Below are 19,155 nucleotides of genomic sequence, written 5' to 3' on the forward strand. Positions count from 1 at the left end.
GTCAGAATTTTACCATTTTTGAGTTTATTTTCTGTTATCATGTTTTAGTGCTGAAAATGTGGCCTACTATCCTGTCAAAAATTGTGTTTCTTTACAGGTTTATGTGAATTCTAGTTCTGTATCTTATTAAACTCTGTTTCTGAAGCTTTATCTAAAAAAAAAAAAATAAATAAAATAAATAAATAAATAAATAGCCTTTTCCCATAAATTCCTGTTCCACTCATGTTTGTTTCTAGTGACCACTGAATTCAGTACTGGGGAGATGATTTGGACAGGTCGGTTCTTCATCCAATTGCAACACAATAAGGTGTCGGGAATCCTTCTTTCCTCGCATTAGGTAAACAGGTTCATGTTTCAGTAGCAGCATTTCAGCGTGCAGCGTAAAGGACTGTTACTGTCCAGAGGTGCTGTCCTGCAGAATAATGTTCAGCATATGCCTCATCTACCCGAGCTGGTGGTGATATAAACAGATATGACAATCACATGCCTTTTACTGGAAAAAGAAGAAAAGGGATGCATTTTTATTTGAAATTAAAACCAACTACCAGTGTGTATCTGTGTGTGTGTGTGTGTGTGTGTGTGTGTGTGTGTGTGTGTGTGTGTGTGTGTGTGTGTGTGTATATGTGTGTGTGTATATATATATATTTTTAAGCAGTCAGTAGCATGAACAATCCGCGAACAGGCAGGCAGTTACTTAGCTTTTCATATAATTAGAACGACACTTCAAGCTTAAGCATTTCTTTTATTACTATAAACAGGTAAGAGCTTTCACTTAGAGCTTCATCAGATCATTGAAATAATAGTGGTCATGAAAACATTTAAATAAAAACCACCAGCCAATAAAATACAACCAATCAACTAATGACTTAATATTTTAAAGAATACTCTCAAATAAAACAGTATATATGAAATGAACCTTACATAATAAATAATTGCATTCAAAATTCATATGCTTAATTATTTAAGACTCGTACTTCTATGAAGTTAAAGTACATACATACTTATGAAACAGTCCTTGTCTGTTAATGAATAGGATACATTACATAAGAAGCTTACTGAACAAATACATAAAAAATAGTTTTGGCTTCTTAGAAAAAAATGTATGAATAACCATAAATTGTGGATAGTAAACTTATATTTCATGATAATGGGCAGGAAATAAATATAGATACTATAGAGGTTATTAAAATGTGATGGTAATAGTGGAGATAACCTAGGAACAAATATATACGATGATGGTAATGGTGTTAGATAGCCCAGGAATGCATACATAGATAAATACAAACAAATCGTTTCTACCTCACTCTAAGCCTCCTGGATTTCAGGGCAGGCTTAATTAAAGCTCTTTCATTAAGGCCTTTCCCTTTATCCACTCTCATCCTGAGTATCCATCTAACTTCCTTACTTTCTGTGAGGTTCCTTATATCCCCTTCATGCACTGTGACCTGGACCTTATCAGTTACCATAAACTTAAATATATGGTTATCTCCTGATGACATGATATGTTTGGCTAGAGCATTGTTGGGAGACTTGATCTGAATATTATATATGTGTTCCCTTATTCTATCTTTAAACATACAATCTGTTGGGTCTACCTGACATTGCCGACACTCCAGAATGCTGACAACCATATGGCCGACACCATATGATCGACATTCGGAATGCCAACAATGCGGAACCGGCATCTCACTATAGTGCGGAATGGAAAGATTTCCATTCTTGCACTGTAGTGCGATCTTGTAGTCGGTATATTAAAGTTACGGGGAGGGGGGTTATGGGGGGACAGAGCCCCCCTGCTGACAGTTGAAAGGGAATTTTATGTTCCTTTTTCATGGTTTTCTTCCACTGTTGAGATTTTGATTGTCAGTGATGTGGTGTCAGGCATGTGGTTGTCATTGTTGTGAGCTTTCGATCTTATCAGGTAGCTCTGATCTGTTTTGCCTATATAGTATGAATGGCAAACAGAGCAAATAGCTAAGTAAACCACATGCATATCCCTACAGTTAGCATGAACGTGGAAAGTAAAACTATCACCAGTATCAGGGTGAATAAACATATTAGTAGTGTTTATGTATTTACACTAATTACAGTCATCACATGGAAAAGTACCTAAAGTATGTGTGTCATGTTGATGATAATTGGTAAATCTCGGGTAGCATAACATTCTCTTTAGATTCCGTTTGTTCTTATATAAGTACCTAGGATGATCACCTACAGTACCTCTAACCGCAGAATCCGTAGTTAAAATCTGCCAATGTTTTTCTATAATACTGGTGATTGGCTTGACACCTTTTTTCTAAGAAGCCAAACCTATTTTTTTACGTATTTGTTCAATAAGCTTCTTATGTAAAGTATCCTAGTCATTAACAGACAAGGACTGTTTCATAAGTATGTATGTACTTTAACTTTGTAGAAGTACATGAGTTTTAAATAAGCATATGAATTTTGAATGCAATTATTTATTATGTAAGGTTCATTTCATATATACTGTTTTATTTGATGAGTATTCTTTTAAATATTAAGTCATTAGTTGATTGGTTGTATTTTATTGGCTGGTGGTTTTTATTTAAATGTTTTCATGACCATTATTATTTCAATGGTATGACGAAGCTCTAAGTGAAAGTGCATACCTGTTTATAGTAATAAAAGAAATTTTTAAGCTCGAAGTGTCGTTCTAATTATATGAAAAGCTAAATAACTGCCTGCTTGTTCATGGATTGTTCATGCTACTAACTGCTTTCTATTTATTTGTTCGTTTGAATATTTCCACATTAATCCTTGCTATACGGTGCTTGTTGTTGTGCCTTATATTAATATTTCTAAAATTTCTCTTGTCTGATTGTTTTCCTTCCTATACACAAAATGATTTACCCTTCTTTTAAATATTATGTTGCCTGTATCTAACCAATGCAAAGAATTTCATAAGCATATTGCGTTTATATGACTTTTACTATCAAGTCACTTTTCCATTTATAATTAAATAAATTATCTGAAATACAGTTCACTTAACATTTCTTCTAAACAAAGCATGTAAATCCTGAAAATGCAAGCTACTACTCTGCAAAATATGACAGCACATAGTGCTAGTACATGTAACTAGAAAACCACAACCACATGTAAAATGTGCTTCTGTTCATCCTGAGGGTATATTTAAGAACAGCTGACACTATACACAGTAAAACCTTACAATTAAAAGTAGCAGCACCATCCCTTAATCTGTGAGTTAGAAATACAACACAGAGACATTAAAGATAAAGTTACAAAGCATGTGAAGTTATTATGTGTATGGTAATTACGTAACAAAAAATCTACCCCAGAGTATGCATCCATAATTGCAACCTTTATAACGTTATTTATTTTACATAATCTATCGTCTACTAAGAGGCGATGTCTGCTTGACTTACAAAGCCATGTCTGACCCAGCTTTGTTAGAAATGCTACATCTAAAGAAATCCCAATCCCTCTGAATCACATGCTCCAGAGACCTCAACCTCATTACCACAATCAACAGAACATGCTGGAGGGACAGATTCATAACCCAGAGACTGCCCATGCTCTGGAATAGAGGAGTGGATGGGAAATAGAAAGTTCACCCCGGGGATCGCTCCAGTGGCTTTACTCAACAGGGGCACTGGGAACTAACGTCGGGTGGCACAATGCCAGGGCACTTCTATGGGCTAGGCTTGTAAAGGCCTCAGGGCCATTAGCCTAGTACACACCTATGAAGCTATGAACCTATTATCTACTAATGTGTAAAATGAATGTTTTTTTCTGTAGAACAAACACTTCAGTTTCAAAGCTGATTAACCCCCAAAGTGTTCTCTGTCTATTTTTCTTAGAGCAAATCTCTTCGCACTCAGCATGACATCCCCCTTAAAACACCTCCCTAAGTACTATATACTCCTTTCCCTCCTTCTATAAACTTAGCACAGAATATCTCAACTTCTTTTTTGATGTCATCAAAAGATCTAATTCAACAATATATTTCTTCTGACTTTTCTGCACTCCTTCTGTGCCTGTCCAAATCCAGTACCAACTTGTACCATTTCCCCTTGGAGTTATATGATTTTATCTCCTGCAAATCCAGTTGTATTTCTTTTTGTCTATTCAAGCCTCACTCTCTTTTCTAACCTGCTTTCCTTAAAGTACTAGTTGTTCAACTCTCCATTAAAGGTATTGTTGGTGCTCTGCATTGAACCTCTGCTTATCTGATAGCGCAGCAGACTCTACCTGTCACTCCTCTGCACTTCATGCCAAATCACCTGGACTCATTTTGTGCTGTTTGTTTTTCAAACCCACTTTGTCATGTAGGCTGTGATAAATAAACATGCCAGCCACTGCAGGAAGACTAGATGGCCTTTTGTGGTATATTTTCAAAATATATCATATATAAATGTAAATGCCAGTTCAGGTATCAACTGAAAGTGGCCCTTAGTCTCAATAGGTTTTATTTATGCAGTCAACAAATTAAATAAGTACATGCACAAGTAGCTGTATATGATGATGATTATAAACTACATACGTCACTAAGATGGACTCTAACAATTTTGTATGACAAAGTAGACAAAATGTGCTACTGTTTTTTCCTGCTAGAAGTTTGACATGACTGAATATATTTGACTGTGTTTTTAATAAACCAGGGTTTAGCTTGATCCCGCATTTCCTAAGCATAAGACCTTTTTCCACACTGGCCTGTTTTAGGAGCCATTCCCTGGTCTTGAACCAACTAGTTCAACCAACACTTGTCTTGACTTATTTTTTTCTGTCCACTGCATCCTACATGATGAGTTATGTCAACTTGTACATCTAATCCCTCACCACCTTCAGAAGGCTCATGAGCATTTCTTCCCCAGTCATCAGTGGATCTTTTCTTTCCACGCTTTCCTTTAACTCACCTATTATGACATTTTCTCTATGCAGTCTGTTTCCCAGGTCATCCCAAATAAGAATCGGTACCCTGTGATCTGAGATGCAGAGAAAGAGCTACAATGCACATTATTTTTTCATTATGTAATGCGCAATTATAGCTCACTCCATGTTCAAACAGCATTAATTCATGACATTCTTTTAGTACAGAACATTTCTACTGATGCGTTCTGTATGAGAATACCATTTACAGCACCGTGGAACCTCATTAAATAAGTACTAAATATTATGCAGTGAACTGTCCTGCATATATTATATAGTAAAAGACTGAAATGAGTAATGATAAAGTAAAACCATGCAAAATATGCATATATCATTGCTAGGAATTTGAAAGAATGTAGGGACCATACTTTTAAATTTTTGGTGATTCAACATTTACAAAAAGATCCACAGGGTAAATGTCTGGATATACATTTGGATAGTAGTGAATTAAGATGGCAGCTGAGATACAATGCCACTGTACACCCAGGGATTAATGAAGCCATTAGTATCACCAGTATTTTAAAGTTAAAAAATATTTTAGGTTAAATTTGAATATGTATTTTATTTATTTTCTATGATGTAATGTACTCATTGGTTATGAATTGTTATGTCCAATTTATTTGATGTTTGCATCTTTTAACAAACTAATTTTTAAAGGCAATCTGGTTTTATGATGAATTTTAAGTATTAATTCATTAATTATTCAATTTTACAATTAGTGATTAGGGTTGATTGTTATTATATAAGGCTGGCTTGGGGTGTTTGATTTTTGTTCTGATTTTGTTCTGAAGAAGTCCCTTGTAATTTAGGGGAAGAAAGCGCTTAATGTATTTGTCTAATAAAGCTGATTGTTTCCAGAACTGTGGTTGCTTTGGTTATATATAAATTATAGCTCATTTGGTTACACAAAAATAAATAAATAAAATATTTTTGGAAAGTATACCATGTACATTATAGTTACATGGTGTTTGCATGGATACACCCAAGTGATAACCATGTGACATGTCTTACTATATACAATTGTCTGCTGCAAACTGGAAAATGCATTTCACTGGTTTACAATTAATTATTCGATTGTGTATTCATGGGCTAGACAGCAAGCCTTAGACTGTAGATACCGTCTAATAAATTACAGTTGTGATGTGCTGACGATTTTTTAATGAAAAGGAAATAAATCAGTAAATTAATAGATTACCAATGTGTGATTTTTGTTATAATGACAAAACAAAACCTGTTCAGAATTAACCTATATGCAGATCTTTCTAATGAGTTCATTGCTTGACTTACCTGAACTATCGGGATCATCTTATTTAAGTTCATTTTATAGAAAGGAAGCCAAAAAAGTAATGCCAAATTTGATTACCTGAAGCATCTTTTAACAGACTTCCTTAATGTCACACTTTCATGAAATGCCCACCCAACACCTCAGTATGATTAACTGCAACATTTTCAAAAACTTTATGAAAGATGAAACCATGTACTCTGTCTACTTATCAAAGTAATGATGGTGACTACTTCTCAAAGTAATGATGGTGAATTCCTAAAAGGGATATTTCTACAGATTTTTAATTTACCTGTAAAAAAAGAGAAAAAATGCATACACAAATCAGAATATAAAACTGAACAAAAAGAAAAGAAGAAATGCAAGACATCTTTAAAATTATTCTGGTGCACCTGATTAAAATGTTACTGCCAAATTCTGGAATGTTGACAAATTGAGAAAACAAACCCGTGGACTTTTTACATTCCTGCATGATGTACAGTGCCACCCAAAAGCAGGCAAAAATAATTAATTGGACACATACAGCCAGAGTTGAGACAAAACATCACTGTAGGCTTTCTGTACCCTCTACATCCCAAAAAATACATGCACACAGCATTATGGGAGAAGTGCCCCCTCTAGCAGGAAATATGATATCTCTGAATTTACTCTGGTGTAAAAGCAACCACGGAGGAAAAAAACTGTGTTAGTGACAGTCTAGTTCCAGCCTTGTGATGTTTCCTTACAGCTGCCAGGTCTGAATAGCACAAAATCTCCATTGACAAATTCGGGTACTTGCCCATTTAGTCATCTTAAATTTACCTCAGTGTGAGCTTTTAGGCAAGTGTTTTAAAAAATGTGTTCAATTACTTCCCCTTTGAAGGATCTCAGCATTATATTTAAGGTGTTTTTCAAAACCTTCTAGGCACAGAGATGAAAAATACTCTATGACTTTTTGCATTTCTGCTGCTTTGGTGGCCTAGAGAGATAAAGCCATGACTACAGCCCAAGTGACCAGGGTTCGATTAGTGTCTGGAGTGACTGAAAGAGTGGCAGGGAGGGATAGGCATAGCTATCTCGGGGTGGGTGAGTGAGTGGTCCTGTGCACATTTATGGTGATGATTCCTGCTGGAGACTAAATACTTTGCATGGTAGGTGTGCTTAAAGATGGGAATAGGTTGGAGACATGCCTGAGCTGCTGTGGAGGTGGAGATATATGCAACATATCTCTATTGCCTGCCATCCCAGGCAAACCACTGGAAACACAAATAGCTGTTAGACCTGGCATGGTCATGTACCAGGGAGTCAGGCCAGTAAACAAGAAATGCTGGATGAAGAATAAATGGTGCAAAAAAAACTTTCTATTTATGTGTTTACCTCATTAATTGAAACTAATTTTGTTCAAAGGTTCATTATTTGCTTATTTTGTTCAGTAACTTCATTAGTATTGCTGTTACAATAAAGTTTATTTTACGTGAGAGTCCTTGAATTTGTAATAGAGAAGACTGTACTAAATGAACAGAGAGGTAAATCTGACAGACGTGTAACAAAAATATAATCATTCACAAGAAGTAGTACACTGGCTTTCTAGAAACCCAGTTTGGTGCATCAATGTCAGTGGACACTATAAAATAGTCATTGTTTCAGCAGAAACATAGATTTAGTCAGAGAGAAAGAGTCAGTAGATAGTCAAATACAAAGACACAAGGGGAAGGAGAAGGAAAAGTTTGTGTAATAGAGGATCTGAAGTTTTGTACAAGCACAGTCTAAAGACCTGCTTATAAATACATAGGCATGTTTACTCATAATCATAAGTAGTTCTTTCAACAGTATTCACCCAGTTTATGAGTTGGGGTTTGTTGTGAAACTGACTCAGTGAAAGATCATAACTGGGACGTGGTTTTCTGGGACTGCATTTCAGAGAGTGTGTTTGAATTCTTCTACTATGGTCAGTGTATGGCAGGTTATTTTATTTATTTATTTAACATGTGTTTACCGGGAAAGTCCGACTTGGAACAAAGCCAATTTTCAGCGGAGGCCTGGGGAGAAATGCTCCAGACACATGTCTTTGTAATGTGGGAGGAAACTGGAGCACCTGGAGGAAACCCACACGAATGCAAGGAGGACATGTAGATTCTGCACAGAAGGCACTCCAGAATTGAACCAGAGAACCTCTTGCTGTGAGGCAACAATGCTACTGCTACACCACTGTGCAGTCCACCCCTAATAACATAAAATCAATGTGACATGAGTGCAACCAATCCCACATTATTGTTTTTGTGTATTATTGGCTCAATGTTTGCAACTGCATTGAAGTCAGCTAATGTGTTATATGAACCACTGTGCTAGCAAAGTAACAGTAAGTTGTCATCTAACACTAATGTTAAAGTCAGTTTTGTCGTTTTAGAGAAATGCTTAGACTTTCTCTTTTGTTTTTTTTTTTTCTTGAAGGTACTAAGGCAGTCTGGGGACTAATGGTCTATCTTTGACAGGATTCTTACATCTCAGCCAAAAAATATATGTCCTATGGCACTCTACCAAGTGCATTAAGTGCCTGTCTTATACCTTATATCACATGAACCTGTATCATCCACCTCCCACCACAATGAAAACATAGCCAGCGAATTTAACAACCATTTTATACAAACAATGGCCTCTATAATCAAATACAAAACCAATAACAACTTGCCAGTTCCAACTCAAATCATCTCTGCAGCAAAAACCTTTTCCTAATTACACAACAGACCCAAACATTATTGAAACACCATTTTAATGAAATAAGAAACCTGACCAAATTCCAAACTAAAAATGTTATAACACCCTGCAGTATCATAATGGAAGCATATTTAAACAATGACCACTAGATTTCTCTGAATTCAACAAACCTTTCTTGAACTTATTCAACAAGCATGCCCCTATCTGAAGAAAAAGAGTCAAAGCAAACTCTTTTGCATGGCTGTCCAGAAATGCTAAACAACTTATAAAGGTGTGAGATAAAGTGGGGAAAATATGCTTACAATATAAATAGTCTTCAAATGTACAACTGTGGCAATTAAAACATAGGCCAAATGTCATTAGAAATGATAAAAGATTGTTCAATATTACAGTACAGAATAAACATCAATCAAATCCTAAACTCTCCTGGACTTCAATAACTAACCTTTTAAAGACCACTGTATTTAATGTATACCATCCACCTCCTACCATAATGAAAACAAAGGCAACAAATTTAACAATCATTTTATACAAATTGTGGCCTCTAATTGAACACAAAACCCATAATAACTTTAGTTCCAGTTCAAATTATATCTGCAGAGAACACTTTCTCCTTCAAGCCAATGCCTATTTCCACCATGAAAAGTACCTCTACAGGCTAAAAGCAGCTACTTTAGCCCCTGACAACCTTCCTCCAAGAAAACATCAAGATTATTGCAGATGCCATAGTGTGCCCTGTATCAAATTTTAATAAATCACTTAATGCAGGAAATCTCCTGCAGCTTTGGAAAAAATCCATTGTCAAACTCCTTCATAAAGGCAGCCCTTCCACTGAGTTCCCTAACTACAGGTTTGTAGCAATACTGTCACATCTATCAAAAATCCTTGAGAAGTGCGTCCACTCTCAACTACTAGTTTTATTTTGGAGCATAGAAGCCTTTCTCCAATGCATCACAGTTTTGATCCAGTTATAGTACTCCTACTACATTACTAAGGTTCATTAACACAGTTAACCAAAATAGAAACTTGGATAACCTGATATCCACACTCTTTATAGACTAATTAAAAGCATGTGATACTGCCTGACACCAGAAATCCTAAATATGCTTCCTTCCGTCCCTAGAACCCTTACATGCCTCAGTTATACAATACAGTGAAGAATCTACTCTTATTTGTACAGCTAAAAGCTTACATGCACTATAACAGCTAACTTGGCAATCCTCTTCCATTGAAACCTGATTTAATAATTTCCAGCTTCTCCTCAGCTCAAAGAAAACAAAACTAAAGATGTTCAAATGAAAATAATGCAACACTTATTTTTTCACTATAACTTGAATGAGCAATATAATATTTGAACTAATATATATATATATATATATATATATATATATATATATATATATATATATATATAAACAAACATCTGGATTCATAATATTCACTCTGGTTATTTGGCAGTTTTGTCTGATGTCCCATTGGAATTGACTTTGGACCTGTTTCTGTTTAATGTAGTATCTTCAACTATACCAAGGAATAATACATTTTTGGCGTACAAGTATGTACTGATGACTGTGAAATTGGATTTATGCTGCAAAACAAAACTGACACAGACAATCTTAACATCTACTTACAGTCCACAGGTAATTCAGCTTTCACAAATGTAACTTTATGTATTTCACTAATAAAACACAAAGGTACTCTATATATACTCAACATTACCCTGGTGATCAAAAGAAATGTGATCATCACGCACTACAAGTAATAAGAAAGACACACCAAAAGCTAGGCATTCTCCACAGAGTAAAACTATTCTTCACAGACACAACAAGAATTAGCATTGCCTTCGCCGACCTACTTCCAACCCTCCTATATGCATTCCCAGTTCACATAAAAATATCGATGTTCTTTGTGTTTCACTGTTGCAGTCCTCACATATGGGTTACCTAGCTCCTGGTAGCCCTCAGTCGGCCCGAATACCAGAGTCCTTGGTATATGATATTGGCTGCCGCCCATTCTAAAACTGATGTCAGAACATCAGGTAGGTTATTGAGCACTGGATGTGGAAATGTGTATCTGAATTAGTTGAATATGGAAATGGAATTAGCAGTGCTTTGTAACAGTATCTTTTTAGGTGTAGAATTTTGTAGCCATACCATTTTTATTGGGGCTGTTAGTGAATACAATTTTGTTTGACACAACTTTATGAAGATTTCTGCATTTTTCTTGAAAAATTTGCATTCACTATTATAGACATTCAACCTGTTTGGAAGGATCATTTTTATTAAATATAGTTGTTGACGAATGAGAAGGTAATGTGTGATCTACTGTTAAGGTCCACTGACCTACTGCATTTTGAGAATACATGGCCAAGAGAGGCAGTATTTGGAGTAGTAACTTATTTATCTAATGAGAGGTAAGTGCTAGAGAAATTAAACATTTCTCTATAGGTTCTTTATGTTTCTTCATTTTAACTGCATGGATCCCATATCCCATCTTGAATCTTTTATGTGTGATTTTAGAAATAAATTAGTCATTTTATATTAGTGCTACTGTGGATAACAGGTTAACTTTATGGGACATTGTGACCTAGGTATTCAGGGAAGACTTAGCTGTAGTGTCATTTGGTTTGACTTCAAAGGATAGACTTAATCAAGGCAAATAAATGAGAATGTGGCACCCTTCTTTATCGATTATGACATCTAAATCTAGTTCTTTACAACTGTTATATTACCTCTGTACAAATTTTGTACTTCTAGAATAAACTTGTAATGGAAGTCAGATTTATAAAAGACTCTAAATTGATAGGGCTATCATAAGCTGTTCAGATGTATTTTGGAATTCAAGAATGCTACAAAAACAGAGGGAGTCCTTGAGTCTGATACCAAATGACTTGATGTCAGTGTAAATGCCCACTTAGACTGAGAGCAAGAATTTTGGGAATTTGGCCCTTAGTGCAGAGAGTCCTTATACTGTAGTAAGTCACTTACACTGAGAGCACTGCAATGCCAGGAAAACATCAGTTTGGGACAGGCATGTGATATAAAAGAACTTGAGCAAGAAGGAGTGTATAAATACTTGGCGAATGATGAAAGATTAACAGTAAAACATGAACAAATGCAAATAAAACTTAGTAAGGAATACTTCAGAAGACTTAAATTAATCCTGAAAAACAGCACTATCTAAGAACAAAATCCAAGCTATAAACCAATTTACTCTTCCTGTCCTGACTTACAGTTTTGAAGTGATTGACTGGCCCCAAAACATGTTGGATATATTACTCACCAAATGATTTATAAAAATTAGTACATACCAAGATTATATATTGCTCATTGCGAAGGAGGGATGGGCCTCCTTAAAACTGATTATATGTATAGATCTGCAGTCATGGGACTCCACACATATCTGCTGACCTCACAAGACCCAAAAGTAGTCAAAGTTTTGAAACATGAGGAGAATAAATCAAAGATGACTTCTTTGCTTAATCTAGCAAAGGCTTATTGGTGTCAAGCAGGAATGGAAATCAAACCAGAAGTAGATAAAAATCAGGCAGCAACTGAATGTGCCAAAAAACAAAAGAAAGAATATAAGGTGAAGGATCAGATGAGAAGGCAAGAAATGTGGAAAAAGCATAAATATAGTTGCAAGTATAGAAAACTTCTGGAAGAACCTCATGTTGATCAGGTATGAACACAAGAATGGTGTTAAGGAGCGGAGAATTCAAACCAAGAGATGAAAGGTTAGTACTGGTGGCCCAAGATAGTGGGCTGCATACATGTTGGTTTATAAAGTCCAGTAAACATGTGGGAGAAATAGACAAATGTAGGTTTTGTAAAACCGAATTGGAAACTGTTGCACACCTCGTTGCTGGTTGCGACATACTAATGGCAGAAGGACTGTATACCGAAAGGCATAATAATGTGGCAAGACTGTTGCACTAGAGATTGCGCAAACATTATAGCATTGAAGTGGCTGAAAAACACTGGAAACATGAGCCACAAAGCATCATAGAAAATGAAGTCTACATCACATGGGATCATCCGTTACCAACAGTTCAAAAGACAGATGCTAGAAAACCAGATATAGTGCTCCGAGATAAGAAGACAAGAGTAGCATTGATCATTAAAATTGACACACCCGGTGACTGCAGTGTCTTGCATACAGAGATACACAAAGTCATAAAATGTCAGGATCTGTAGGCAGAAATGAGAGCAATGTGGAAGAAAGATACCCAGACAGTTCCAATAGTAATACGAGCAACGGGTCTTATAAAAAAGAATTTGCAATCGTATTTAGATATGTTACCAATACATATGACTCCATATGAACTGCAGAAGGAGTGATTACTGGGCACATTGTGGGTGCTGCGAAGAGTACTACTGGCTGACATCAAAGAGTGAAACAATGCTAATTTCATGAACTTTAATCATACTTTGACTTAGGAATGGGGTCCATTCCTGTCATGGTATTAGAAACCCAAAAGACTTGGAGAAATTAAATAAGAGCAAGTCTTTAAATCTGGTCCCTTATCTTGAACATCTTCATGAATATTTTGACTTGTAGATAACATGTAGCCTTTTTTTCTGGCATAACTTCGGAAAAATGAGATCCAAATCAGTTAAAGACAGCCTTTTTTTTCATATAATACATTTATTCATCTCTATTAACTCTGTCATTATTAGAAGTGGTGAAGTACATTCCTTTTAAAATAAATTTATTTTCTGTTTATGCCATTTACATGTAATATTTTTAACTTTCTATGCATAATGTTATTCTTTCCTTCAATGTAATAACTAATGTTTGTCTCTGTGGATAAGTGGATAATGTCAAAGTTCAGTAGTGACTTCTTGAAGTAAATAGTTGACACAGACATTTATTTAAAATAAAAAGGGAATACATATTCACAGCTGTAGTACATAACATATATAATAATTTTTGGGTTTACCTTCAAAACTTGGAAACTGCATCGGTCGACCGAAATGTGATTGAATGGCAGTTTTCAAGTCAGCAGAATGTCAAACCAAAATGCATCAACTACACTACAGCGAACGGGTAGTGTAGTTCGAGTATTTGGGTTTGACATTGTGCAGAAAGACTGTGGTTCAGTGAGAAACAGGGAATTAGCCCATTTCCTCACTGTAGTGCAATCTCTGAGTTGGTATATTTAATGTGGAGGGGGTGTTGGAGGTGCAGGGGGCACAGATCCCCCTGCAAAATAGCAGAATTAACATATCTGTTTACTGTAGAGTGTTATGATATGTTAATGTGCAGAGCTTTGTCAAAAACATCAAACTATGGATCCCCCCATTTTCTCTTTGGATGCTGTTTCAAAATTCGAAATTCTGCATTTCGGGTAGATATTCTGAACTGCGGTGGTGGTGCTGCGGTAGCGTTGTTGCTTCACAGTAAGAATTTGTCCTGTTCGATTCTCAGCTAGAGCGTCTTCTGTGTGGAGACATGCGTGAATGGGCATAGCTTTGTTGAAGGTTGTGCATCAGGGCTGGCAACTCGGCATGTAAAAATCTACTGCCAATCATTAGCAGACCGGAGTTCCTCTGTGGCGACCCCTAACTGGGAAAAGCCGAAAGACACAACATTCTGAATGGTTAACCGAAGTGGATTTAGAATTTCGGTAGTAAACCTAATTTTTGGCATATTATGTTTACATTTGTGATTAAAAATATGATATCATTAATGTGTGTGTGTGCGTCTGATTTTTGGAGGTGTGTCTTAAGAGGTGAACAAATACAGGCCAATAGGTGCTGATAATTTAGTCAAATACATTCAACAGAGTGACTGGAAGATAATGAAAGTCTATATATTTTTTTCATTATTTAATACCTTTGCTAAGACAGTTGTGTAAGCTTAGGCTGTATAGACTAGTAATCCGCCAAACCGGTTCTACTGCTTTCTGGATATGCCTTCTATATACAAAATTGCATTTATAATAAGAATAGAACAAACACAAATGACTGATTTTGTTTTGATATGTTTTGTAGGCATAGTTGTCTATGGAGAGCCAATATCGGCCAGTCTTGGAACAGATGGTTCTCACTATTGGAACAAAAATTGGGCTAAAGCTGCAGCCTTTGTTACATCGCCTTCCCTCAGCCCAGACCCAACAACACCAGATTATCTCAACTCTCTACTATCATGGTGTGTAAATAAACTCTTTGTCCTTTTATTATTTCTTTTGTTATTGTTATCTTGGTTACAGATTAGCTATAACTGGTGTTTTTATAAGTTCTAATGAAAGTTAACTGGAAAATTCTGACTAAAGGTAGGTAGTGTTTAATGTGCATCAAAAACTTGTTTGATGTTGCCCAACAATAGTGCCATCAAATCTTTGCCTGGTTACATTAAGGAAATTCTTAGTACCCAGTAACAGCTGCATTTTGTTATTTGAAGTAATAACTAGAACTAAAAATGCAATGGCTGATCTTAATGTACTGCAAGAAGGGTCCTTCTTTATAAAGGGACCATTTTAAAATCGCTTTACTTTCTTTATCCGTATTAACTAGTTTATTTTATAAAAGATTTCTGCAAATTGGTTATCAAGATTCTTGACATCACATAAGCATTCAAATGCTTGTAAAATTACACATATGATACAGTCATTGTACATGTAAATGACTTGAGACATAACCTCCTGGGAATTTATGAAGAGATACATGTCTACCTCTCAACAGTCTAGATTTTTGCCTCATATTTTTGGCCTGTTTCTCATAAAATTGGGTTTTCTGGTAAATCAATGCCAAATCACTGGGGACTAAAGTGAGAAAATAATGGGAGACATTTGAGTTTCATGCTTTGTTTCCTTCAAAAAATGTATCCTAATGCAGTATTTAAAGAGTGTCCCTATTTCTGATCCTTAGTCCCCCCCATTATTTCGAGCTTTGTCCAGATTTCCTGCTCTAAGGGGTTGAGATGTATGATGATACAGGTCTCAGAATATGTGTCTGAGACAGGTATGAACTTAGCCTTGAAAAATGTTTGACCATCAGCATGAATCATGACTTCTACAACTGACTTAGATTCTGTTGTCATTCTAAGGCGGTACAGTATATATAAATATATTATATATAGTATAAGATACAGCATATATAAAAGTATCATCATATGCTGAGAGTTTTACTGAATTGAATTCTTTGTTTACCTATTTATTTGGTAGATCACACATAACAGCTCTCTGCTTTTACATGTTTTGTTTCATATCAGTGGTGATTTATACGTTACTGGAAGTGCTCATTGTACCTTTACATCAGCCCAGAAGGCCATAGGAAAAGATAACTTTACTCTTATACCAGAAGGAACAAATGGAATAGAAGAGCGAATGTCAATAGTCTGGGAAAAGTCTGTGGTAGGATATCTACTAAGATCGCTTTTGCATGTCATTGTTGTTAAACAGGTTTATTTACATAAGGCTGATATGGAAATGCATAATTGACATTTACTCGACTTATTAAATATAACAAATGAAATAAACACTGAACATCAGACCATCCAATATTATGAATGCATTGTTAGAGCATTTCACATCATTTTTAGTCATTGGAAAACTAAGAGAAATTATAAAGATATTTATTCTAGGGATGGGCTGTGTACCACCAGTGTACTGTAAAATATAGGTAAATGTGGCACAATGCAGTAGGGAGCTGTAGTCTTGTTTCAGTGGATGCACAATAAATGATGCTGATAGTGGTATTGGATAGCACTACACACATGCACACATGTATACACAGGCACATGTATACACACACATATACATACACACAGTGTACAGGTGTTTTTGTGTGTGGTGGTATGGATGGCAGTGGCATCACAAGAGAAAATGGACAGAGTTCTACTTAAGGTTTTCTTTCAGGTTGAATCTAGTCACTTGATACAGCCTAAGATTATGGAAAGGACTGCTTGCTGCTTCAAGCAACAGCTGGAATAAACCCCAATGAGAAATTGCTTCAATTTTCTGAAGAGGCTGGAGGACCAGTAGTGAGACATAATCACCTTATTCTCCATGTGAACATATGCATAAATCATGGGTTGTTTTAAAATAAAATAGCCCAGCTGAGTCAGCAGACATTTAGTGTGAAAGTCAGAACTCCCTATGTGGAGTTCTGGGCATCAGAATAAGAAAGCCAACTGTTTTTAAGAAAATAAGTAAATAAACAAAACAAACAATCAAATAAAGGCTGCTTTTTATTTGTAAGGGTTACAGTCTAGAAGTCCACCACCATGGCCTGCCCCTGTTTGGAACCCACTAAGAAATCTTCCCTTTCTGGTTCAGTCTCACACTTGTGGTGAAACCCCTCATGGTACAAGACTTTTATCTCTTACTCACACTACAGAATAGGCAATGCATCAGTTTGTCTAACATTTCATAGCTTTCTGATTGCTCAGTTGAACCATAGGTTAGATGGCTTTTAATTTTCTATTGAATCGTCTGTTAAAAGCAGCTTAATATATTTAAAAAAAAGAGGATTTCCAGCCAAGAACAGAAATATTTTTTAGCTACAGTCTGCAGTCTTTTAATATACAATAACCAGTTCCTGCCACTGATATCAGCTTCTTGATCTGCACACAAAAAGTATAGATTCCATCCTTTGGATTATTGGCAACCACACACCTAGTTCCCACTTAATCATATAGCTTACTTCTTTTAGGCAACTCTAGAAAACTCATAGCTCAGGAATTTATGGGACAATCATCTACCATTCATTACTCTGCATCCTGGGTATAACCTGTTTGCTCTGTCCCCTTTCTTCACATTTCTGACTGAAGTCCAGTAATTGGCATGCAGTAACTTTAGCTGATGCACTGAGATGTGTGGAGTAGCCCTGTGGTATTTTATATACATTTCTGTAAACCTATACCTGCTGTGGTCTCAGCACAGGGGTATATTTCTATTTACATTCATTCATACATACATACATACATACATACATACAAATATTTTAAGCACGAGCATTAATGCCCTTCTAGTTTACCAATATACCAAAACAAGTGCTCTCATAATGTGTCCAGGCTGTTCTTAAAAAATATCTAAACTAGTACTTGCTTTAATGTAATTTGGTAGTCTGTTTCATGCATCAGCTATTCTGTCAGAGAACCAATTAGTGCATTTCTAATCATATAGAATCTTCTACATAGGTTGTCTGATGATTCTCTAGTACTTTTTGATAATCCCAAACATTCCCAGAGGTAGTTGTCTCCAAATGCCCTATATACCTAAATAAGATCTCCTCTTATATATCTATAAGAGACACTGTACAAGTTCAGATATTTTAGTCTTTCATAATAACTTACATTTTCACATCCATGGATGCTCTTGGTATATTTCCACTGTACTCTTTCCAGTTTACACATGCTTGCTTTCTTATAGGGTTTCCATATTGTTATTCCATACTCAAGTCAGGGTCTAATGTAACTAACAAACAATGACTTCATCATTTTTAATTTTCTAGACATTATAAATCTTATTATATAACCTATAGTTCTGTAACTCTCATTAACCAATTGGTTGATATGATTAGAAAAACTCATAGTTGAATCTACTCATATATCCAGGTCCTTAAGTGAGTCTACAGTTTCAATCACCGTGTGCTGTATTAAATATTCACCTTTCAATTTACGTCTCCCAAATCTCATATTTTTGATGTATTTATCAGCATATTATTCTCCTGTGCCCAAATGGTCAATTTAGTCAAGTTGTTTTGCAGACATGCCTTATCTGTAACACATGTAATCAGTTTACTCAATTTCAGGTCATCAGCATATAGACTGTAGAACACCTCAGATGAAAAAGTTAGGTCTGAAAGATACAATCTAAACAAGTAAGGGCCTAGGACAGAGCCCTGTGGGACACCTTGACTGCAACCAAGGATTTCACCTGTCTAGTGATAATACTTGTCATGTCCTGTTTGTAAGCCATGCAGCTATCCATCTTATCAAGAGTACATCAATACCTAGCTGTACTAATGTATTGATCAGTGTTTTGTGTATGACCCTGTCAAATGCTGAAGTTAAATCTATATAAATTATATCATAGCACACATTTTCATTCATAGCTGTTATTTGTTATAGAACATCATGTTACAGGTGGTAATAGATCTATTTTCAACATATGCATGCTGATATATGGTTTCAAGTCCCAACCTATACAGTTTTGACAATAACTTATCCAATATTACCTTCTCCTTTATTTTTACACATTATGAAAGTAGACTTATGGGTCTATATGACTCTGGATTTGTTCTAATCCCCTTTCCCATAAAGAC

The 19,155-nt window shown here is 35.7% G+C and overlaps 1 protein-coding gene across 1 annotated transcript in view; it reads left to right on the forward strand.

Annotated features, from left to right (window-relative positions):
* DPYSL4 (dihydropyrimidinase like 4) overlaps positions 1 to 19,155 on the forward strand; it is a 225,749-nt gene that overhangs the window by 147,777 nt on the left and 58,817 nt on the right. The window contains exons 9-10 of the mRNA XM_044056812.1: positions 14,881 to 15,037; positions 16,100 to 16,241. Of these exons, the coding sequence (XP_043912747.1) occupies positions 14,881 to 15,037; positions 16,100 to 16,241 (299 nt within the window). The remainder of the gene's footprint in view (positions 1 to 14,880; positions 15,038 to 16,099; positions 16,242 to 19,155) is intronic.

Source organism: Protopterus annectens, chromosome 14.part0, assembly GCF_019279795.1.
Source record: "Protopterus annectens isolate FY-2018-M chromosome 14.part0, PAN1.0, whole genome shotgun sequence".
In the NCBI taxonomy this organism is placed as follows: Eukaryota; Metazoa; Chordata; order Ceratodontiformes; family Protopteridae; genus Protopterus; species Protopterus annectens.